The 24,363-nt window shown below is 31.1% G+C and overlaps 9 protein-coding genes across 9 annotated transcripts, besides 3 other annotated features; 3 read left to right on the forward strand and 6 right to left on the reverse strand.

Moving 5' to 3' along the window:
• Positions 1-218: 218 nt before the first annotated feature.
• TVAGG3_0511210 (uncharacterized protein) lies at positions 219-917 on the reverse strand (the record flags this gene model as incomplete). The annotated part of the gene is made up of 1 exon (XM_001312761.1): positions 219-917. The coding sequence occupies one exon, from the start codon at positions 915-917 to the stop codon at positions 219-221; it is 699 nt and encodes a 232-aa protein (XP_001312762.1).
• Positions 918-1,040: 123 nt separating this feature from the next.
• Positions 1,041-2,287, reverse strand: TVAGG3_0511220 (uncharacterized protein; the record flags this gene model as incomplete). Its single annotated transcript, XM_001312760.1, has 1 exon — positions 1,382-2,287. One exon carries the CDS (start codon positions 2,285-2,287, stop codon positions 1,382-1,384), a length of 906 nt encoding a protein of 301 aa, XP_001312761.1.
• A 360-nt stretch (positions 2,288-2,647) lies between these two features.
• Positions 2,648-3,797, reverse strand: TVAGG3_0511230 (zinc finger, RING/FYVE/PHD-type domain-containing protein; the record flags this gene model as incomplete). The annotated part of the gene is made up of 1 exon (XM_001312759.1): positions 2,670-3,797. The coding sequence occupies one exon, from the start codon at positions 3,795-3,797 to the stop codon at positions 2,670-2,672; it is 1,128 nt and encodes a 375-aa protein (XP_001312760.1).
• Positions 3,798-4,074: 277 nt separating this feature from the next.
• On the forward strand, positions 4,075-5,082 carry TVAGG3_0511240 (RelA-associated inhibitor family; the record flags this gene model as incomplete). The annotated part of the gene is made up of 1 exon (XM_001312758.1): positions 4,075-5,082. The coding sequence occupies one exon, from the start codon at positions 4,075-4,077 to the stop codon at positions 5,080-5,082; it is 1,008 nt and encodes a 335-aa protein (XP_001312759.1).
• A 23-nt stretch (positions 5,083-5,105) lies between these two features.
• On the reverse strand, positions 5,106-5,699 carry TVAGG3_0511250 (uncharacterized protein; the record flags this gene model as incomplete). The annotated part of the gene is made up of 1 exon (XM_001312757.1): positions 5,106-5,699. One exon carries the CDS (start codon positions 5,697-5,699, stop codon positions 5,106-5,108), a length of 594 nt encoding a protein of 197 aa, XP_001312758.1.
• A 2,097-nt stretch (positions 5,700-7,796) lies between these two features.
• Positions 7,797-8,984, reverse strand: TVAGG3_0511260 (protein kinase protein; the record flags this gene model as incomplete). Its single annotated transcript, XM_001312756.1, has 1 exon — positions 7,797-8,984. One exon carries the CDS (start codon positions 8,982-8,984, stop codon positions 7,797-7,799), a length of 1,188 nt encoding a protein of 395 aa, XP_001312757.1.
• Positions 8,985-9,167: 183 nt separating this feature from the next.
• TVAGG3_0511270 (ribonuclease P subunit P21 family) lies at positions 9,168-9,575 on the forward strand (the record flags this gene model as incomplete). The annotated part of the gene is made up of 1 exon (XM_001312755.1): positions 9,168-9,575. One exon carries the CDS (start codon positions 9,168-9,170, stop codon positions 9,573-9,575), a length of 408 nt encoding a protein of 135 aa, XP_001312756.1.
• Positions 9,576-9,932: 357 nt separating this feature from the next.
• TVAGG3_0511280 (WD40 repeat-like family) lies at positions 9,933-11,816 on the reverse strand (the record flags this gene model as incomplete). The annotated part of the gene is made up of 1 exon (XM_001312754.1): positions 9,933-11,816. One exon carries the CDS (start codon positions 11,814-11,816, stop codon positions 9,933-9,935), a length of 1,884 nt encoding a protein of 627 aa, XP_001312755.1.
• Positions 11,817-11,841: 25 nt separating this feature from the next.
• Positions 11,842-11,878: a mobile genetic element.
• Positions 11,879-12,534: 656 nt separating this feature from the next.
• Positions 12,535-12,571: a mobile genetic element.
• A 1,172-nt stretch (positions 12,572-13,743) lies between these two features.
• Positions 13,744-13,781: a mobile genetic element.
• A 2,085-nt stretch (positions 13,782-15,866) lies between these two features.
• On the forward strand, positions 15,867-19,196 carry TVAGG3_0511320 (uncharacterized protein; the record flags this gene model as incomplete). The annotated part of the gene is made up of 1 exon (XM_001329722.2): positions 17,222-17,809. The coding sequence occupies one exon, from the start codon at positions 17,222-17,224 to the stop codon at positions 17,807-17,809; it is 588 nt and encodes a 195-aa protein (XP_001329757.2).
• Between the last annotated feature and the right edge of the window lie 5,167 nt (positions 19,197-24,363).

The following is a 24,363-nucleotide window of genomic DNA, read 5'->3' on the forward strand; positions in this document are numbered from 1 at the left end:
TTAATAGTATCATCTGAGTTTGTATTCAATTAGATCAAACATCTAAAGCAATAATGGCCTCATAACGTATCTATGAAGCTTAAATCACAAAATTTCAAATTATTCCATTCATAACATAAAATCTGAGTTATATTTCAACTATATAAACTTTGTAAAAAGAAATGACATATATGTTGAAGTAAATAAGACATACAAACAAATTTTATTCAATTTCTAACTTATTCAGGAAGATCAATTTTCCAAAGATCTCTTATTGCCTCCATAATACTTTGTTTCGCAGTTGTTTCAGCAATTTTATTTTTGATTAGACTTGATTCATATTTTTCTTTATAATCAGATAATATAACATCTGGATCATGGTTATATTTCGGCAAAACACTTTCATATGCTGCTATCTGTGATTTCAAATCTTGAATATTTTGTTTAATTTTTTCGTTATTATTGTACTCTGATGATTTTTGCTCGAGTTCTTCTTTCATATTTGATATTTCTAATCTATATTTTTGTAACTTAGCTATTTTAGCAAGTTTTTGTTCGTATTCTTTAGATTTAATTTTAATTTCTTGATCAACTGCTGTTATTTCTGCAAAAATCTTATTAATTTGTTCGGATTTTTCACAATTTGCTTGTTTCTTTGGAATAAATTGATATCTTTCAACTGAGTTATCTGAATCATCGTTTAACTTTTGTAATTGTTTATTTTTGATAAGTTCTGCATCTTCTATTAAACGTATAAGTTGACTTTTTTCATTATTTAATTTCTGCATTTGATTATTGAGTTTTGTTATATTTTCTTGGTAATCATTTCGAACCAAATCATCGTATTTGGCTTTTAGATCATTAGCTTTATTCAATGATTCGGTATACTCCTTTTTAGCTTCTTCAACTTTCTTTCGTAATTCTTCAATTTCCTCCATTATAAAAAAAATGACTAAGATAAAAGAAAAAAACATGGAATGATTTCTCATAATAAGTCTTTATGACTTGGTTATTATAGATAAATCAAAAGAAAAGAAAAAAATTGAATAAAATTTAAACATATGAAACATAAATACATTTACAAAAGCAATTTCGGCGGCATATACTGTTGAAAAAATCTTGTAGGCATGATTAATTCTCTTGATGCTATAAATGAAAGATCAAAAAAAGATTCTTATGAGGAAAATAGAAACAATTGAAGGAAATATTTCAAGATATCATGTTTCCTCCATAAGGTTTGGCATGATTTGATAAGTTTGCGCTTAATATTTAATGCTAAAATTGCATTAGATGTCAAACCGAATTGAACAAAAAAAATATCAGGATAACAAATCTACAAGAGAAGAATCTCACATAAACAGCATCTTCTCTTGTTGAGATTCTTATCTAAAATTATTACATTTTATAGATTTGGAGGCTCTGTTTCGAATGTCTTTTGATCATTTTCTTCATCATGTTCTTCTTCTTGATTTTTCTCAATTTCTCTTTCTTCTTGCTCTCTTTTCTCCTGAAGCCTCTTTTCATCCCATTTTTCGGCCATTTCCACTGCCATGTCAGTGAGAGTTGCTGCATTGGGGAATTTAAATTTCCTCCTGAATAATTTCATTTCTTTGTCTGTGAAACCTAATTTAGCAATATCTAAATGTCTAGCAAATTCAGGTATTAATTGTACAGCTAATAAGTCATATTGTTTTTTAATATCTGCTAATCTTTTTCTTTCATTCGTTAGCTTAACAAAAGAAGGTGCTGATCTTGATGGATAAGAATTATGTATGAATTGTGGGATCCATCCTTTAGAAAGCGTTTTCATTTCGTCATCAACTTTTGCTTGTTTGCTTAAATTCCTAAATTCACTTAAATCCTGCTGAACTTTCTTTTGCTTATTTGTCATGTCTGCAATAAGCTCTTCTAACTTGGCAATTTCTTCATTTAATACGCGTGTAGAGAAAAAAGATGTTTGATTTTGATCGTTTGATATAAAGTCTATACTTGTCTTCTTAACAGATGTTGCTTTTGTAGGAAATGATTGTTGTAATTGCGCTGTTTGAATATAACGTACAACTTCAGTTTGATTTGCATTAAATTCATCCTTCAATTCTAGCAGTTGAGATAGCATATAAACCTCTGGTTCTGCAAATTTTTCGTTAAGGATTCTCCTTAAATTATCTTTTAAATAATGCGCCTGATTATTCAATACATTAAGCTTCTGTGATAACCTTGTATACTCATATTTGCTTTTTGGAACGTTATTTAGCGTTGGCAATATCTTATTGGCATATTGAAGATTGAGACTCCCGAATTGAGTCATACAAGGTAAAAAAATGAATTATTATAAGTCCAACCTATTTAAAATGAATTGTTACTTACATGATAACTAAAATATTCTCTCAAAATCTCATTACACAGATCTAATAATTTTAGATATTTAGATTTAATCACAGCAAGAGTACAACCCTAATGCAGTATAACTTGGTCATAAAACATAAGTGCAATAAATTGAAATTTTGCAGAGAATTTATATCGAAATATGAAAATTCAAGAAAATGTGTAGCGTAAAACAAGAAAATTTTAGCTAAAAAGACATATATTGTTTAATTTTGACCGAAAAAATTGAATATTGAATAATTTTTTTTTGCAAAAAACTAAATATATTACAAACAGTTTACTAAAAAGAAATATCGAGATATATATTATTTCATGGCATTACCAGAATTTGGATACATTGGGTTCATCATTTGGATATTTTTCCCTGTAATTGTACACAAAAGTTGATAAGTGGTCTGTGAAAAAACTAAATTCTGAACTGGCAGTTGCATTCTACAAATAGGACAAATCCATTGGTGAGAAGCATTTGCTGTTTTGAGGTATTCTTTGAGATCAAAGCACTGGGAGTGCATGCATTGCTTACCTCTACCTGGATACTGTATCAATCTTCCAGTAGTTGGGTCAATTAAGCATTGTGGAATTCCATCAACCGGATCTGATGAAACTCTTTGAGTTTTGATCTCTTCAATGATCTCATCGTACTTCATGTATTTGACTTGTATGGCACTTAATAGATAATTTTGTGATTCTTGATCACAAAAAATATTTACAACGCCTGTTGTTGCGTATTTCGTAATATCTATGAATGGTAATAAATAAGCGCCTCTGTTCTTGATAGGAATGTTATTAATCAAAATAACAAGTGATTTTGGCCAATAAATGCATCGAGTTTTGGCATCTGGCGATAGAGACTGTATAATTATATGAACTCCTGGTTGTAAAGGAGGAATTTCGAATGAATATGAAACTTGAGCTTGACCTACAGGAGAATCAGTTAAAATTGGCGGAGCATTGATCAGAGAATATCTACAGTCGAATAATACTTCTTGTGGAGTTTCGAACTTTTTAATATTTTGAATATTTTGTTTCTGAACAATTCCTAAAACTTGATTAATTAAATTCAAATTCGAAGGACTTAAACTTTCAACATAAGTCAGTAACATTTGCTTCGTGGATGGAAAAATCTGCATTTCTGTCGCAATTTGACAACATTGCTGCGTAGATAAACTTTGAATAGAATTAATAAGAAATTCTTTCGATATTTGTCCTTTAGAATTTTCATCATTATCAACATCTCTGAAAAATGATTTTCTATTTGGCTGAGAAGATTTCTCTTTTCGATTAGACAAAAAAGCAGTGCCAGATTTCTGATTTTCTTTACTATCTAGAGATCTTTTTTGACTGAAATCGATAGTCGGAGGAGGAGAATATGGTGATCCAGCTGGTGATTCTTGAAAATCAGATTCAAGAGGGGAAACTGGATAACTTTGCATCAAGAAAAAAAAAATTATAAATAAAAAGGATATTTAAGAACTTTACAAATCTGACAAATTGTAAATCTGTCAAAAACGATTTTTTTCAAAAATTTTAGATCCAAAAAAATGATTTTTCTCCTTATTTTTATAAGAGAGAGTATTCTTAATAATCTGTGGGTTTTTTAGTGGAAAAAAAGTTTATCAGATTTATAATTAATAGCTGGTAAATATTAATTTGAAATAGAAAAATTGAATGCTCATTCAAATTTGATATAGTTAATTACATCATCTTTTAATGGTGAGTATTGACTTTGGTTACTATGGCGAGAACATTGCCACATACTCAAACGATGATGAGTTCATGCAGTTAAGAAATGTAGAAGAGATGTGTCTTATTATGAAGAATGCTCATTTATCAATTTCTGAATTTAATGATGTATTTGGAAGATTCAAGAGTCATTTCACTCCAAAAGAATTGTTTGAAATATTACATAATACTAGTATCAACATTGATAGTATTTCTGATTCATTAATATTAATTAATTCACTTTCAAGCATCTTAGACACAAGAATTTTTTCTGATATCGGAAACTCTATCAGATCGTACATTAACACCGCCGAAAAAGCACTATCAGAATCAAAGTTGTTAAGTTCCTTGAAGAAATGTTCTAATTATGATAGTTTGGATAATCTAAATCAAATATATCATATAATGTCTGCAGCAGCTCAAGAAAGAGATAATGAAACCATCAAATATGCAATTCAAAATGGATATGCAGATGTAAAAGGTGATATTATCCTTAGTAATACAGAAATCATTAGTAATGCAGAAAGCAATTATAGTTTCCTTCAATCAAACGTTTTGATTAAGGCTGCCTTAGAAGGTGAGTTGGAACTGGTGAAATCTTTGGAAGAGAAAGGTGCAAATATGGGATACAGGACATCACATGGAGAAACTTTTCCACATGCGTTTTGCATCAATGGAAATGTCGAAGGTGTGAAATTTGCCTTAAATTTCATTGATGTTAATGATGTTAATAATTCTAATGAAACACCATTATATTGTTCAATATGGGCTTACCAACTAAATGCAATTCAATATCTGCTTGTTAACCACAGCTCATGTATAGAAAAATTAAAATCTGCGGATGGTACAATAATTGATGAATTTTTTAGAAGAAGTGTTGATATTCATGAATTGTCTCGCTCATTGGTTGGTATAGCATTAAAATCACCAAAATTTAACATTGGAAAGTACGTCAAACCTTTCATGGATTATATGTCCAAAAAAATTAATGAATAAAAGCATAAATACATAACAATTCTTTATTCTATATTGTCTAAATTTTGGTATTTGCTTCTGATTTTCAGTTTCTTGTAATAATTAGAAAGCATTCTGATGAATATCACGGCGAAGAAAATAAGTATAACTAAAGAAATACTTATAATAATATCGAACAAAATAGAAACAAATAAAATCATGTTTTTGACTGGTCTTTTTAGTTTTCCTTCACCATATTTCTTAAAAAGAGGTTTGTAGAAATCAGAATAAAATCGATTATTCATTTTCACGTAAATATCACAAGATACAGAGCCGTACCTCAATTCTTTGGTAAATTCATACAATGATGTAGTGAACTTAGAAATATCTATATCTGTTAAATATTTAAAGAGATCTGTTGGTGTCATCAATATGAAATTCAAGAATGGAGTTATTAATTCAATAAATTCATTATATTCTGGATAAATTGATGTAATATCTTCTCTTGTTATTTGGAAATCGTTTTTTATTATGAAATCAATTAGTTTTTGGAGATTTAAAATAGTTTTCTTTCTCTCTTTTGTTTTTGTAACAACAGCATTGATAAGATTTGGAACACTTTTAACTTTAAGAGCTTTCCATGCTTCAATAGTTCTCATAATGTAAATATCAAAAATCTCAAAATCCCAAAAAGCTCCTTTTGCAGAAACTCCTTCATTATATTTATTATTTGCATCTATGAACTGTGCAAACGAATTTGTTAAAGAATTGATTTTCAAAAGTCCTTCTAAAGTTAAATCTTCTTTAATAATGTTTTTCAAGTCATTGAGGAATGCAATTATATGTTTTATTAGGATAGGATGTAATTTACTGTTTTCTTCAAGAATTTTTATTAATTCTGAAATTGAATTTTTATTAATTCTGAAATTGAATTTTTAATTATTTCGACATCCATTGGTTTTATACCATAAATTGCTAGTATTTCATTGATTTTTGATGAAGGTTTTATGTCTTTGAAATATTTTGCTGCGAATATGATATTTTCTGACCAAGACATTGAAAATTTCGGAATTTGTCGCTTTTTATCATTCAAAAATAAAATTGCTGCTCTTACTTTGTAATAGTTACTGATTTTCTTAGAAATTGATTCATTATTCATTATTGTATTGAATAATGGTCTAAATAAATCTTCATTTTTTCTCCTTAGATTAAAAAAGATGCCATCTTTGTCGCATATAAACGAATAACTCTTAGGAATTGCAATGCTAAATAATGGAAAATCTGGATTTGTATATGAAAGAAAATTAAACATTTTTGATCAAATTGAATTTGGTATTTTTATGGTGTTTGTATTCAATTGTTCCCTTAAGTTATCAATTATTGGTTCAATTTTGTTTATTATTTGTTGTGTATCATGATCATTGAGATTCATAACTTTTTTTGAATAATCGAATGCTCTTATTATAAACTTAATCATATTTTTCAGTAAAAGCTTGCTTTCTGGTGCAATTTTCGCATATGGAGTTAAAATTGTCAGAAATGATTTCATTAAAAGTATCGTTGATCCATTTAATGCTTCACATGTGGAAATGATTAAACTATGTATATTAGAGATTAACTCATAGAGATTTATTTTGTCATCTTCGATAGATTTTGATAAATCATTAAATATTTTCATTACTTTATCTGAATCCATGAAAAGTTTAGTGGGTACTTCTATCATTGTGAAGTTATCAACTAGAAATGCATGTTTTGCTATTTCTGCTGCATTAAAGTAATATGAGATATTAATATTCAATGCTGTAACAATATCCTCAACAGTAATTGTATTGTTATTTTCTGAAATTTCTTGAACTAGGTCGCGTAATTTTGCAAAGTTGCCTAAAGACCAAAATTTTGAATTTACCTTGGAAATAGAATCTGCAAATGGCTTTATATGTGTATTATACATATGAAATTCGTTTATCTTTGAATGATTGTCGAAAAAGAAGCGATAATTTATTTGATACTTGTTTCTTAAAATTTTTGGTGTATAGATAGTATTTTTCTCGTTATTGTAATTCAGGTAATTAAGTAGGAGATCTCCAATTTGTGTATCAGGCGAAAATATAAAATTTAAAATTCGTTTTGTTTCTTTCCAATGATTAACTTGTGTGAGATCGATTCCATCTGTTGAAAGTAAGCCAGAAATGTCGAAATTGGTAGCTTGAATCACTCCACAAAAAAGAAAAAAACATAAAAACATATGAAATTTTTTGAAAGCTTTCACAATAATTATTCAATGTGCAATTGGTTTTATTCCAAGAATACAATGAACACTTCAAAGGAGCAATGAGGTGGAATTAATCATCCATGTACATTCCAATTTACCAACAATTTGTTTTTATAATTTAAAATGACTTGCCTATATGCATTATGCTATAGGAATTAAATAACAAAGCGCGATTTATGACTAGATTTAAATGCTCATATCACTATAAAATCTGAGTGATATTCAAGATTGAGATGATATTCAGAAGTATGACTCCATCATTTCCAGCCAGAGATATTGTATACATATTATCAACATAAGGAAGCTTAACTTGAGACCTAGGAGAAAAATTGACCAAAATTCAGAAATAATCTTGGCAATTAAAATCATATAGTCTTAAATCTTTGTATACATACATTGTGTTAAAGAAATATTCACTTATAAATACTTTTTTACAAAAGTTGGCTGTTTTCAAAACAATCATAAAAATAAAAATAGTAAAAACTTACTTTCTCTTTGGCTTAACAGGTAAGACATTAGAACGAGGAGGAGTAGCGAATGGATCCTGTGAATAATCCACTCTATATGCTCCTACATCGAGTTGTTTCAGTCCAAGTGATGGATCTTCTTTCTTCTTTTCTTTCTTCGCTTGTCCAGGTGGGATAATTGTGTTATCATATCCAGACAACTTAGTTATAGGTGCTGGCTCTGGCTCCGCTGACTGGTATTTAGGTCTAAAGACTCCCGCAGGAATAAGGTTAATTTTTGACACTTTTTTGATTTTATCCTGAGGAATTGTATACCATTCATAGACTTTTTCATCGCAGTGAGCCTTAATAGCTGCTCTATTGATGAGGGAAAGCATCATTTCGTAGTTAGGATCCTCATCGAACTGTAAATTGGAGATGTAGACGTAGATTTGTCTGTATTCTTCAGGTAATGAGGAACATAACTGGCTAACTGTAATGTTTCTCTTCATATCTTCGATCTGCTTCTTATCAGAAAGGCCTGTCCAAGGAAGTTTTCCGTTAATAAGCTCGAGAACTGAGTAGAACCATGATATCAAATCATCTCTTCTTGAAAGATCCATTTTCTCATGTGCATTGAGTGGAGCATAATTGGATGTACCTGCAAATCCGAATTTCTGGCGTTGTTCGACATGAGTTCCATCTTCTTGTCTGAATTTTCTGGCCAAGCCAAAATCAATCAAGACAATTGGATATGTAGCATCGGCACGAATTAAGAAATTGCCTGGTTTGATGTCACGATGGATTAAACCATGTTGATGAACGTCAATAATTGCGCAAAGCATTTGCCTTGAGAGACGGATAGTTGTTTCGATTGAATATGAGTGTGTTGGGAGTATTTTAGCTAATTGAGAAAGTGATGGACCAAGTAACTCCATTGCAATGTAATGATATTGAGGTGCACTTCCGATTTTGAATATTTTTGGAAAATACTGAGATCCTTCAACCATCTTGTAGTACTGTGACTCTTGCTCTATCGCTTTTTTCTGTGCATTTATTGGTTCGAGTTTTATTGCCAGTAATTCTCTTGTATCTGGATCACTAGCCTTATAAATAGTGCTATAACCACCGTGTCCGATGTACTCTTCGACAACATATGGACCAATGATTCTATCCTTTGGAATAATGTCTGCGTGGGCTAAGAAACTTCTCTCAGATTCAGACATCTGTTTTTTTATTATTTCTAAAATTTCAGGACGATATGTAACGCATATTTACAAGTATCAATTTTATTTTATAATAAAATACTGTTTCGAAAAGCATTATTTATGTTCCGTACAATTATCATTTAAATCTAATTATTTGAGGACTTTTTCTTTCAAAATTGTTTTTTGTCTATTTCTTTCAAGATGGAAAACATCGAATCGGCTACAATACAACACTATTGGGATACAGCAGTTAAGCTTAACGAGGTGTCTCCAGAGCTATCTGCTTCGATGCTTCGTGAAATGATGGAAGAATTAAGAGAAGAAAGAAAAGATATCCCTCCTTACTTCAAGAAAATGTTTTGCTTTAAATGCTTTTCATTATTCCATTTGGGTGAAAACTGTCAAGTTACAATTGGAGGAAACAGTAAACATCCAAATATAAAATACATCGAATATAACTGTTCTAAATGCAAAAATATTCAACGAATTAATGTACAAAGATCTAAAGAAGCACCTAAACCTATTCCTCCACCAACTAAACAGCAAAATCCAAAACAAAATCAAAAGAACGATAGAAAGAGAAAAATAATGATGAGTATATTCCAGTAATAGTAGAAAATGAAAAAGGAAAATACATGGCCATTAAGATTTTAAAAAATCTAACCATGCGCATTATATAAATGGCTAAGATTCATGTCTCTTATATAAAAATTGTTTGTATTTTTAATAAATCGACATAAACTACATTCTTAAATTAGCATATCTTCGCATGAAGTGATGTCAATAATACACTTTCAAAAGCATTCACTTTGTCTTATGAATAATTTTATCATTGAATTATTATGATAGTTGATCATATAGCATGCTATAAACATCTGAAATTTTGTAAAACTTTCAATATAGAATAAATACTTGAAACGAAACAAAACTTTTATTTAATAACAAAAAAATAATACTAACAAAAATTTACTGTTGCTCAACAGGGAGGTTTTCAACACTTTTACTTGACTTAGACTTAATCAAATTTCTTCTTTCTTGAGCAGTTTTATCATTAGAAATCAGAGATTCAATAAATTCATTTCGAACATCTTCAATGGACATGTATCCTATGATTTCTCTTCTCATCACAACCATAGGTTCTTGTTCCTCCTTAACCTCCTCAACTTTTTTAGAATCTTTAAGTGATTTTGTTGTTGGTTTCTTTGAAGGAGGCTGTTTTGCATTCTTTGGACTCATACCTTTCTTTCCATGTGTTGGAGGAGGTGTCTTTGTCGCAGGAACTAAATATTCTTTTGGATCTTTATAAACAAAAATTGCAAAATTATTACTCCAAACGAAATCAACCTGTTCAATGTTGGCTGGGGTTCTAACTGTTCCTATATATTTACCATCCGGATTCAAAAATGATACATTTGGAATTAATTCTAATTCAAGACTAGAAAACTCCAATTTCTTTGAAAAATAAGTGCAAAGACCTGCATCAGATGGTCTTCCAACCGTTGTAATGAGATTCGATTCTGTGGATATCATATCAACAATGTCTTCATCGCTAATCGAAAAAATTTCACCTGTCACTTTTTTGCCATCAAAATTGTAAGCAGTTATATTTCTTGATGTTGTGATTGTAAAAATTGTATTCTTTATGGCTTTCATTTTTGTAATTGCTCCTCTCTTTTGGAATGTATGAGCAGAAATAGCTTTTCTCTTGATATTTAATATACAAAATGAACCATTTTCGAAACCGAAAGCTACAATACCTTTATCAACCTCACAGACGCACATAACTTTCGATGGTAATAGAAAATCGGAAACTTGTTGGAGCGTTGGTGTTAATTGGAATAATAATAAAACTTGGAAGCTCTCAAAGTAAATAAGGAGCAAGTTTTCATGAATAAATACTGTCGCATTATAATGTGTAATCTGTATTGGAGCAATAGCTTCTGCTGTTAAGTTTGATGGAGATTTATTTCTTTTAACAGCTTTTGTAGGAGCTGCTTTGCTTTTACGAGCATTCTTTTTCTTTGTTGTTGGATCTTCTAACTTAATTGTAGTTGATTGCTCTGAATTTACTGGTTGATTTGTTAATAAACATTTTTCGATTTCGAAAACTGGTTCCAAATTGAGAGCTTTAACTGCAGCTGTTTTTGCAGCTCCTGATTCTTGAGTTTGAAACTCTTGAGGAGAATGGCAATCATAAACGGAGCATCTTCCGTTTCCATCTGTAATTGTAATATAGAAATCTGAGCTTCTTGTAATAGTCATTGTATCAAAATGATATGATGATATGTCGATTTCAAATGTACCTCTAATTTGGAAATTATTTGATACAAAAATTATAAAAGCTGATTCATCACATGCAAATACGATAATGTTATTTTCATAATCTGTTTCGAATGAAAATAGATGTGAAATTGGACCTTGGGCAAACTTTGAGATTGCTGAAACGTTAATTGTCAACATTTGTTGTTTTGATTCAGGATTATATATGTGAATTGTTCCTGCAGTAGTTCCAATCATGATATTCTTTGTGTTTGCATAAATTTGATAGATCGAAATTTCATTTTCGGTTAATTCAGTTGAAGTAACATAATTTTGAAGAGAAGTGATTGGAATCTTTCCTACTTTCGTAAGGCGAAGATTGTGGCAAACAAAAGCGTTTTGAGCCTCTGTTGAACCGCCATCTTCTGCCAAATTTATTGCTTCTTCTATAGTTTGTACAAGAATTTTTGAGATAAAGCGATAGGGTTGTGGAAGTGGATCAAAAAGTATCTCATCATTATTAGCTGAAACACATCTACGATTCCTAATATCATTCATCTTTTCCAAAACTTTGTAAACCCTAACGTACATAATAGAGAAAATATGCGATCTATTGTAATAAACAGAAATTCATCAAAAGTGACAGCTCTCAATTTTTTGACATTTGTAAATTCTAAATTGAATGAGAAAAATGAAATAATACTAAGCATAATACAATATTCTAGATTTAATTATAATTAGGAAAAAGTTAGTTTTGAGAGTACTTTTCATAGGCATATAGAATGAAATCTTCTGAAAAATAATATCACATAAACTCATATTATTTTCTAATATATAACTATTTTATATAAAAATCAAATTCAATGATCTTAAAAGCGAAGGATAAACCTCAAAATTTACGAATATAATGAGTGGGAATATAATGCTTATCTATCATAAAACCATATGAAATATCAATTTTTGCTTTACGCCTAATTTTTGACGACAATTAGCAAAAAATGTTAAATGTTAACACTCAGTCCATTTGAATATGAAAAATAAAATTGACTTTGATTAAATGTTTTTATTTATCATGCAATTCTTCTTGCGACCAAAGATTTGAATAAAAGTTCAAAAAATAAGATAGCTTAAAAAATAATATACGGTAGTGTTTACTAATAGATGAATAGTATATAAATTCTATTAAAATGGATTTGATCCAAAAAAATATATAAAATTTGATCATAAATAAAATCGTTTTAAATTACTTCTTCATTTAAATTATAACAATTATTTTTGGTTTTATATTTTTTTGGATCAAATCCATTTGTAATAAACAGAAATTCATCAAAAGTGACAGCTCTCAATTTTTTGACATTTGTAAATTCTAAATTGAATGAGAAAAATGAAATAATACTAAGCATAATACAATATTCTAGATTTAATTATAATTAGGAAAAAGTGAGTTTTGTGAGTACTTTTCATAGGCATATAGAATGAAATCTTCTGAAAAATAATATCACATAAACTCATATTATTTTCTAATATATAACTATTTTATATAAAAATCAAATTCAATGATCTTAAAAGCGAAGGATAAACCTCAAAATTTACGAATATAATGAGTGGGAATATAATGCTTATCTATCATAAAACCATATGAAATATCAATTTTTGCTTTACGCCTAATTTTTGACGACAATTAGCAAAAAATGTTAAATGTTAACACTCAGTCCATTTGAATATGAAAAATAAAATTGACTTTGATTAATGTTTTTATTTATCATGCAATTCTTCTTGCGCTACCAAGATTTGAATAAAAGTTCAAAAAATAAGATAGCTTAAAAAATAATATACGGTAGTGTTTACTAATAGATGAATATATATAATTCTATTAAAATGGATTTGATCCAAAAAAATATAAAACCAAAAATAATGTTATAATTAAATGAAGATAATTTAAAACGATTTTATTTATGATCAAATTTTATATATTTTTTGGATCAAATCCATTTTAATAGAATTTATATACTATTCATCTATTAGTAAACACTACCGTATATTATTTTTTAAGCTATCTTATATTTTTGAACTTTTATTCAAATCTTTGGTCGCAAGAAGAATTGCATGATAAATAAAAACATTTAATCAAAGTCAATTTTATTTTTCATATTCAAATGGACTGAGTGTTAACATTTAACATTTTTTGCTAATTGTCGTCAAAAATTAGGCGTAAAGCAAAAATTGATATTTCATATGGTTTTATGATAGATAAGCATTATATTCCCACTTCTATTATATCGTAATTTTTGGGGTTTATCCTTCGCTTTTAAGATCATTGAATTTGATTTTTATATAAAATAGTTATATATTAGAAAATAATATGAGTTTATGTGATATTATTTTTCAGAAGATTTTGTGTTCTTCTTCAAAATTTTATTTTTTATTAAAAATAATCTTTACAAAATATACATTTACTTTAATTAATATTTAAAAACGTGCTCTATCAAAAGTTCCAAAAATTCAATATTTTAGCTTTTCTGAGGTGTCACTTTTGATGAATTTCTGTTTACAACACATTTTAATAGAATTTATATACTATTCATCTATTAGTAAACACTACCGTATATTATTTTTTAAGCTATCTTATTTTTTGAACTTTTATTCAAATCTTTGGTCGCAAGAAGAATTGCATGATAAATAAAAACATTTAATCAAAGTCAATTTTATTTTTCATATTCAAATGGACTGAGTGTTAACATTTAACATTTTTTGCTAATGGCGTCAAAAATTTTCTCACTGGGTTTTCGTCTATCAATCCCAGCTCATTATATACGCAACCAATCAAAAATCTGATATGGGAGTCCAAGGCTAACTTTTTGTCGTCTACCTAATAAAAGAGGAAGCAGCATTAGTGAGAATAATCGCAAATATTCAATTTAAATTATCTTTTTATTCTTAATTTAAAGTGACAAAAAGAATAAAAAACCTATTCTAAGGCATGTTGTTATGTAAATGAGACTAGACATCATATTTTATGTTATGAAAAAAAAATATTTAGAATTTTAGAACAAAATAAATAGAAAAAATAGCATAACTTATGGATGTGCGTATATTAAATTTAATAAATTAAGAGAAATTATTTTTGGCGCCAAAATTATTCGTTAACTCTCAAATTTTTCTGAGTCAATAAGCCGCCAAAAAAGTGTCATTTCTTTATAGGAAAGGAAACCTATTTGACGAACAATCCGGACACTAGTGCCTCAGCGAATTTCCCCAAACCCACCAATCCCCTCCCTGCTGTTGTACACCATCGATGGAAAGTAAGTCATCAATAGTCTCTTTTCCTGATTTCAAGCTAACGTTAGATCATTCATGAAAGAAATCATTGCCTTTCATCAGAGACTTTCGTTATAACTGCGCTGCTCTCAAGTTCATCTTGAGAAATTTACGTAATAACTGAATTCCCAAAGTTCTTTAGGTGATCCAAAACACTGTAGCTGCTTGAACTTTGGACGAGCCTCGCACCCCAGAGAATAGAAATCCCAATCTTGCTCATGTTTAGTTGAATTAGTCTGCAGCAGTACAGCTCTGATACCACAAGATCGTGATGTATACAAAGTCACAACGCTATTTGATTCAACAACTAGCTAGTTTTGACATCAATCAAATTGCAAAATTTGACTTCGTTATGAGCTCTTTGTAGCAAAAATACATTACACTTAAAGACTAGTTGCTAGACTGTAGTAGTTTGTTCGTATATATCTATTTTTCCCCAACGTATTGCATACTACATTTTGACAAGACTTGCAACCTTATAGTAACCTCGTTGGGAATTGTTCAAGCAAAGCGTAGGTAGTTAAGGTCGAGTAAGAGTTCTTCTTAAATCTTTCACTGAATGAGTAGGTGTTGGAAGAATTGTTCTCTAAAGCGATACAGCTGCGCTACATGTTCGTCAACTTGTCTAGAAATAAATATATCATTTGTTTTATACGTTTTTTCGTAATAAATCTATTTGTATTTGTTGTATTTGAGTATGAAGATAACAAAAACTACGGCATAAGACGCAGTACACTGGGCTTCGTTGCCATTTTATTTACCATGTTAAGAATAAACTTAACAGACATGCTTTGTTTTCGACGAAGCCATCTAAAATAACGTACATCTAAATAAAACTAAAAAACTGTAAAATTTCTTTATTTGATAGTATACTTCAAATTATGCACTATACCTTCTAGAATTCTATAACACTCTTTGCATATAATTTTTTTAAAAAAAAGTTATATCTCGACAAAAATATGATTTATCAATAGAGTATGTAAAATAAAACTCATTCGCAGTATTAAAAAATCGTAAATCTTTCCAAAAAAATTTTGAATTACAAATTTTAAAACTTAAAACAACATTTTTTGAAGCGAAAAAACGAAATCTAATTTTTTTTGGAAAATTTAGAATAAATAGAGCTCTTTAACTCGTCGAATACAAATTGTTTTCAAGTTTTTTTCGACCGGAAATTGAACTTTTAGAGTTTATACAATAAGATTCACATGAAAAAATACGGGTTTAACAAAGAAATCACCAATATAAAGGTTTTTTAGTAGAACGAGATTGATAAAAACTATGGTATGATAAAAAGACGATAATTTTTTTGGCGGGATAATTGAAGAATATGAATGATTCGAATTACAGACATACTCTAGTCCGAAACTTACTATGGTTCGTGACTTATTTTTGACACAGAATAGCTGTAGACTAAGGCTTACTCTAGATCCAGACTTATTATACAATTAAATTTGCTTTTGGAATAAGACTTAATTTTAGTTACAAACTTATCTTAATATCAGACTTATATTTAGAATCAGACTTACTTTAGTCTAGAACTTACATTTAGAATCAGACTTACATTTCAAGTCAGACTTACTTTCGTCCGAAACTTACATTTCAAGTCAGACTTACTTTCGTCCGAGACTTACATTTCTAGTCAGACTTACATTTCAAGTTATACTTACTTTCGTCCGAGACTTACATTTCAAGTCAGACTTACTTTCGTCCGAGACTTACATTTCAAGTCAGACTTACTTTCGTCCGAGACTTACATTTCAAGTCAGACTTACTTTCGTCCGAGACTTACATTTCAAGTCTGTCTTACTTTCGTCCGAAACTTACATTTCAAGTCAGTCTTACTTTCGTCCGAAACTTACATTTCAAGTCAGTCTTACTTTCGTCCGAGACTTACATTTCAAGTCAGACTTACATTTCAAGTTATACTTACTTTCGTCCGAGACTTACATTTCAAGTCAGACTTACTTTCGTCCGAGACTTACATTTCAAGTCTGTCTTACTTTCGTCCGAGACTTACATTTCAAGTCAGACTTTCATTTCAAGTCAGTCTTACTTTCGTCCGAGACTTACATTTCAAGTCAGACTTACTTTCGTCCGAGACTTACATTTCAAGTCAGACTTACTTTCGTCCGAGACTTACATTTCTAGTCAGACTTACATTTCAAGTTATACTTACTTTCGTCCGAGACTTACATTTCAAGTCAGACTTACTTTCGTCCGAGACTTACATTTCTAGTCAGACTTACATTTCAAGTTATACTTACTTTCGTCCGAGACTTACATTTCAAGTCAGACTTTCATTTCAAGTCAGTCTTACTTTCGTCCGAGACTTCCATTTCAAGTCAGACTTACTTTCGTCCGAAACTTACATTTCAAGTCAGACTTACATTTCAAGTCTGTCTTACTTTCGTCCGAGACTTCCATTTCAAGTCAGACTTACTTTCGTCCGAGACTTACATTTCAAGTCATACTTACATTAATATCAAACTTATATTAACCTACGACTTACTTTTATTCCCAGACATCTTGATCCACACTGACATTGAAAACCACTCATACATCTAAAGCCACTCAAACATAATCCAAAAAATGATAATATAATGAAACTTTATAGAAAATTGAAAATTTCGGCAATTAAAAATAAAGTCGAACAGCATTGTAAATGCAACTGCAACATGGAAAATGTTTATAAACTATATGGTGTTCATATTCCATGTATTCATAACATCTTAGATGTAAAACCGGCCGATTTAGAAAAACCTAAAGCATTTCATATTGGAAAATTGGAATTCAATAGTTCGAAGAATATTCTAGTTTATGATGATGAAGACAATCCGATAGGAAAGGGTGATCGGAAAAATGAACAATGCAAAATTTCGGCTCGGAAAACATTTACAACCAAAGTTGAGAACGAAATTTACTTGTATGAAGAACAAGTAACTCCAGATATAGGAGTTAAAAGTCTTGTTCAACGCATTTTAAATCTTCCGTCAATTGACAAGGCAACAAGTTTCATGTTTAATCTTGGGATGAACATCGATTATGATACAATTCAGGCAATTCATTATATATCATCATTAAGAAAAACACATCCAGAAGTGATAGATTTGGCATTAAGTAATGCATATCTTCCGGAAGAATCAGATGAATATCAGCAAAACAAAGACATGATTTCAAAAATTATCGAAGAAGTTTTTGATAATAAAGACAAGGAAAGAGATCCAGATTTTGTTGTAAGAAGGAAGAGGAAAAATGGTTTGTGAAAAAAATATTTATATGAATAAAATGTGTATGATTATTGTTTATAAAAATAGTTAATAAATATGAGAAACTATTTAATTATTTGTTATATAAAGATTCGATATACAGAACAGAATGAAAAAGGATAAAAAAATTAATCAGAAAGATGTAAAAGTTTGGGAGATATAAAAAATATTATAGAGATAAAATATTTCCTGAGAGATAAAAAAGTCAATGAAAGATGCAACAGTGAGAGACTGATGCAACAGTGTCTGACAGATGCAACAGTGTCTGAGAGATGCAACAGTGTCTGACAGATGCAACAGTGTCTATGAGATGCAACAGTGTCTGAGAGATGCAACAGTGTCTATGAGATGCAACAGTGTCTGATAGATGCAACAGTGTGTATGAGATGCAACAGTGTCTATGAGATGCAACAGTGTCTATGAGATGCAACAGTGTCTATGAGATGCAACAGTGTCTGACAGATGCAACAGTGTCTATGAGATGCAACAGTGTCTATGAGATGCAACAGTGTCTATGAGATGCAACAGTGTCTATGAGATGCAACAGTGTCTGACAGATGCAACAGTGTCTGACAGATGCAACAGTGTCTGATAGATGCAACAGTGTCTGACAGATGCAACAGTGTCTATGAGATGCAACAGTGTCTATGAGATGCAACAGTGTCTATGAGATGCAACAGTGTCTATGAGATGCAACAGTGTCTATGAGATGCAACAGTGTCTATGAGATGCAACAGTGTCTGAAAGATGCAACAGTGTCTATGAGATGCAACAGTGTCTGACAGATGCAACAGTGTCTGACAGATGCAACAGTGTCTATGAGATGCAACAGTGTCTATGAGATGCAACAGTGTCTGACAGATGCAACAGTGTCTGACAGATGCAACAATGTGTATGAGATGCAACAGTGTCTATGAAATTTAACAGTGTCTGACAGATGCAACAGTGTCTATGAGATGCAACAGTGTCTGATAGATGCAACAGTGTCTGACAGATGCAACAGTGTCTATGAGATGCAACAGTGTCTGAAAGATGCAACAGTGTCTGACAGATGCAACAGTGTCTATGAGATGCAACAGTGTCTATGAGATGCAACAGTGTCTATGAGATGCAACAGTGTCTGACAGATGCAACAGTGTCTATGAGATGCAACAGTGTCTATGAGATGCAACAGTGTCTATGAGATGCAACAGTGTCTATGAGATGCAACAGTGTCTATGAGATGCAACAGTGTCTATGAGATGCAACAGTGTCTATGAGATGCAACAGTGTCTATGAGATGCAACAGTGTCTGACAGATGCAACAGTGTCTATGAGATGCAACAGTGTCTATGAGATGCAACAGTGTCTATGAGATGCAACAGTGTCTGACAGATGCAACAGTGTCTATGAGATGCAACAGTGTCTATGAGATGCAACAGTGTCTGATAGATGCAACAGTGTCTATGAGATGCAACAGTGTCTATGAGATGCAACAGTGTCTATGAGATAACAGTGTCTGACAGATGCAACAGTGTCTATGAGATGCAACAGTGTCTGACAGATGCAACAGTGTCTATGAGATGCAACAGTGTCTATGAGATGCAACAGTGTCTATGAGATGCAACAGTGTCTGACAGATGCAACAGTGTCTATGAGATGCAACAGTGTCTATGAGATGCAACAGTGTCTGATAGATGCAACAGTGTCTGATAGATGCAACAGTGTCTATGAGATGCAACAATGTGTATGAGATGCAACAGTGTCTATGAAATTTAACAGTGTCTGACAGATGCAACAGTGTCTATGAGATGCAACAGTGTCTGACAGATGCAACAGTGTCTATGAGATGCAACAGTGTCTATGAGATGCAACAGTGTCTGATAGATGCAACAGTGTCTGATAGATGCAACAGTGTCTATGAGATGCAACAATGTGTATGAGATGCAACAGTGTCTATGAAATTTAACAGTGTCTGACAGATGCAACAGTGTCTATGAGATGCAACAGTGTCTGACAGATGCAACAGTGTCTATGAGATGCAACAGTGTCTATGAGATGCAACAGTGTCTGAAAGATGCAACAGTGTCTGACAGATGCAACAGTGTCTATGAGATGCAATATTATCTGTCACACATAACAATGTCTGACAGATATATCTTTCTATGATTCTAACCCTAATTACATTTTTCGTAGAAACCTATATTTAAGATTTGCAATTAACACCCTTTTTTCTCTTCCAATAATGCACAAAACCAAGATTTGACATCAGATTTAAAATCTCCATCAAGTCTGCTTTCCAAATCCGCTGTCAAAACTTGAATATCTCAATTAATTAATGATATTCAGATATTGCGAATAATCTTTAGGTAAAGAAGAAAATTTAGGTTGTAAAATCATATAAAAATGTAGTTAGAGAGCAAAAATTATGTTTGAGTGGATCTCCATGTCGTAGTGGATCTAGATGTTTGAGTGGCTTTAGATGTATGAGTGGTTTTCAATGTCAGTGTGGATCAAGATGTCTGGGAATAAAAGTAAGTCGTAGGTTAATATAAGTTTGATATTAATGTAAGTATGACTTAAAATGTAAGTCTTGGAAGAAAGTAAGTATGACTTGAAATGTAAGTCTTGGAAGAAAGTAAGTCTGACTAGAAATGTAAGTCTCGGACGAAAGTAAGTCTGACTAGAAATGTAAGTCTCAGACGAAAGTAAGTCTGACTAGAAATGTAAGTCTCGGACGAAAGTAAGTCTGACTTGAAATGGAAGTCTCGGACGAAAGTAAGTCTGACTTGAAATGTAAGTCTCGGACGAAAGTAAGTATAACTTGAAATGTAAGTCTCGGACGAAAGTAAGACTGACTTGAAATGTAAGTCTGACTAGAAATGTAAGTCTCGGACGAAAGTAAGTCTGACTTGAAATGTAAGTCTGACTAGAAATGTAAGTCTCAGACGAAAGTAAGTCTGACTAGAAATGTAAGTCTCGGACGAAAGTAAGTCTGACTTGAAATGGAAGTCTCGGACGAAAGTAAGTCTGACTTGAAATGTAAGTCTCGGACGAAAGTAAGTATAACTTGAAATGTAAGTCTCGGACGAAAGTAAGACTGACTTGAAATGTAAGTCTGACTAGAAATGTAAGTCTCGGACGAAAGTAAGTATAACTTGAAATGTAAGTCTGACTAGAAATGTAAGTCTCAGACGAAAGTAAGTCTGACTAGAAATGTAAGTCTCGGACGAAAGTAAGTCTGACTTGAAATGGAAGTCTCGGACGAAAGTAAGTCTGACTTGAAATGTAAGTCTCGGACGAAAGTAAGTATAACTTGAAATGTAAGTCTCGGACGAAAGTAAGACTGACTTGAAATGTAAGTCTGACTAGAAATGTAAGTCTCGGACGAAAGTAAGTCTGACTTGAAATGTAAGTCTCGGACGAAAGTAAGTCTGAATAGAAATGTAAGTCTCAGACGAAAGTAAGTCTGACATGAAATGTAAGTCTGACTTGAAATGTAAGTATAACTTGAAATGTAAGTCTGACTTGAAATGTAAGTCTCGGACGAAAGTAAGTCTGACTTGAAATGTAAGTCTCGGACGAAAGTAAGTCTGACTTGAAATTTAAGTCTGACTTGAAATGTAAGTCTCGGACGAAAGTAAGTCTGACTTGAAATGTAAGTCTCGGACGAAAGTAAGACTGACTTGAAATGAAAGTCTGACTTGAAATGTAAGTCTCGGACGAAAGTAAGTCTGAATAGAAATGTAAGTCTCAGACGAAAGTAAGTCTGACTTGAAATGTAAGTCTCGGACGAAAGTAAGTCTGACTTGAAATTTAAGTCTGACTTGAAATGTAAGTCTCGGACGAAAGTAAGTCTGACTTGAAATGTAAGTCTCGGACGAAAGTAAGACTGACTTGAAATGGAAGTCTGACTTGAAATGTAAGTCTCGGACGAAAGTAAGTCTGACTTGAAATGTAAGTCTCGGACGAAAGTAAGTCTGACTTGAAATGTAAGTCTCGGACGAAAGTAAGTCTGACTTGAAATGTAAGTCTGACTTGAAATGTAAGTCTCGGACGAAAGTAAGTCTGACTTGAAATGTAAGTCTCGGACGAAAGTAAGACAGACTTGAAATGGAAGTCTGACTTGAAATGTAAGTCTCGGACGAAAGTAAGTCTGACTTGAAATGTAAGTCTCGGACGAAAGTAAGTCTGACTTGAAATGTAAGTCTCGGACGAAAGTAAGTATGACTTGAAATGTAAGTCTGACTTGAAATGTAAGTCTCGGACGAAAGTAAGTCTGACTTGAAATGTAAGTTTCGGACGAAAGTAAGTCTGACTTGAAATGGAAGTCTGATTCTAAATGTAAGTTCTAGACTAAAGTAAGTCTGATTCTAAATATAAGTCTGATATTAAGATAAGTTTGTAACTAAAATTAAGTCTTATTCCAAAAGCAAATTTAATTGTATAATAAGTCTGGATCTAGAGTAAGCCTTAGTCTACAGCTATTCTGTGTCAAAAATAAGTCACGAACCATAGTAAGTTTCGGACTAGAGTATGTCTGTAATTCGAATCATTCATATTCTTCAATTATCCCGCCAAAAAAATTATCGTCTTTTTATCATACCATAGTTTTTATCAATCTCGTTCTACTAAAAAACCTTTATATTGGTGATTTCTTTGTTAAACCCGTATTTTTTCATGTGAATCTTATTGTATAAACTCTAAAAGTTCAATTTCCGGTCGAAAAAAACTTGAAAACAATTTGTATTCGACGAGTTAAAGAGCTCTATTTATTCTAAATTTTCCAAAAAAAATTAGATTTCGTTTTTTCGCTTCAAAAAATGTTGTTTTAAGTTTTAAAATTTGTAATTCAAAATTTTTTTGGAAAGATTTACGATTTTTTAATACTGCGAATGAGTTTTATTTTACATACTCTATTGATAAATCATATTTTTGTCGAGATATAACTTTTTTTTAAAAAATTATATGCAAAGAGTGTTATAGAATTCTAGAAGGTATAGTGCATAATTTGAAGTATACTATCAAATAAAGAAATTTTACAGTTTTTTAGTTTTATTTAGATGTACGTTATTTTAGATGGCTTCGTCGAAAACAAAGCATGTCTGTTAAGTTTATTCTTAACATGGTAAATAAAATGGCAACGAAGCCCAGTGTACTGCGTCTTATGCCGTAGTTTTTGTTATCTTCATACTCAAATACAACAAATACAAATAGATTTATTACGAAAAAACGTATAAAACAAATGATATATTTATTTCTAGACAAGTTGACGAACATGTAGCGCAACTGTATCGCTTTAGAGAACAGTTCTTCCAACACCTACTCATTCAGTGAAAGATTTAAGAAGAACTCTTACTCGACCTTAACTACCTACGCTTTGCTTGAACAATTCCCAACGAGGTTACTATAAGGTTGCAAGTCTTGTCAAAATGTAGTATGCAATACGTTGGGGAAAAATAGATATATACGAACAAACTACTACAGTCTAGCAACTAGTCTTTAAGTGTAATGTATTTTTGCTACAAAGAGCTCATAACGAAGTCAAATTTTGCAATTTGATGTCAAAACTAGCTAGTTGTTGAATCAAATAGCGTTGTGACTTTGTATACATCACGATCTTGTGGTATCAGAGCTGTACTGCTGCAGACTAATTCAACTAAACATGAGCAAGATTGGGATTTCTATTCTCTGGGGTGCGAGGCTCGTCCAAAGTTCAAGCAGCTACAGTGTTTTGGATCACCTAAAGAATTTTGGGAATTCAGTTATCCGTTACTACTCTTAAATTAAAGTAGAGCACTACAGCGAATCAATCGTAATGCCTAGTCTCTCCAGTAACAAGCTGATCTGCTATATTAACTTTAAAGCCAAATCGATTCACATTGTTGCTGGTAAGTCTGATTGCTTCAGATAGAGAGCATGAATTGCTTCTTTATCATCTAATCCCCATCCCCCTTGTTCCCGATTGGATGACATGGACAATTCATCTTTCTCTAACGAAACAAAATGACACTTTTTTGGCGGCTTATTGACTCAGAAAAATTTGAGAGTTAACGAATAATTTTGGCGCCAAAAATAATTTCTCTTAATTTATTAAATTTAATATACGCACATCCATAAGTTATGCTATTTTTTCTATTTATTTTGTTCTAAAATTCTAAATATTTTTTTTTCATAACATAAAATATGATGTCTAGTCTCATTTACATAACAACATGCCTTAGAATAGGTTTTTTATTCTTTTTGTCACTTTAAATTAAGAATAAAAAGATAATTTAAATTGAATATTTGCGATTATTCTCACTAATGCTGCTTCCTCTTTTATTAGGTAGACGACAAAAAGTTAGCCTTGGACTCCCATATCAGATTTTTGATTGGTTGCGTATATAATGAGCTGGGATTGATAGACGAAAACCCAGTGAGAAAATTTTTGACGCCTTTGCTAATTGTCGTCAAAAATTAGGCGTAAAGCAAAAATTGATATTTCATATGGTTTTATGATAGATAAGCATTATATTCCCACTCATTATATTCGTAAATTTTGAGGTTTATCCTTCGCTTTTAAGATCATT

Source organism: Trichomonas vaginalis, chromosome II, assembly GCF_026262505.1.
Source record: "Trichomonas vaginalis G3 chromosome II, whole genome shotgun sequence".
Taxonomy (NCBI): Eukaryota; Parabasalia; order Trichomonadida; family Trichomonadidae; genus Trichomonas; species Trichomonas vaginalis.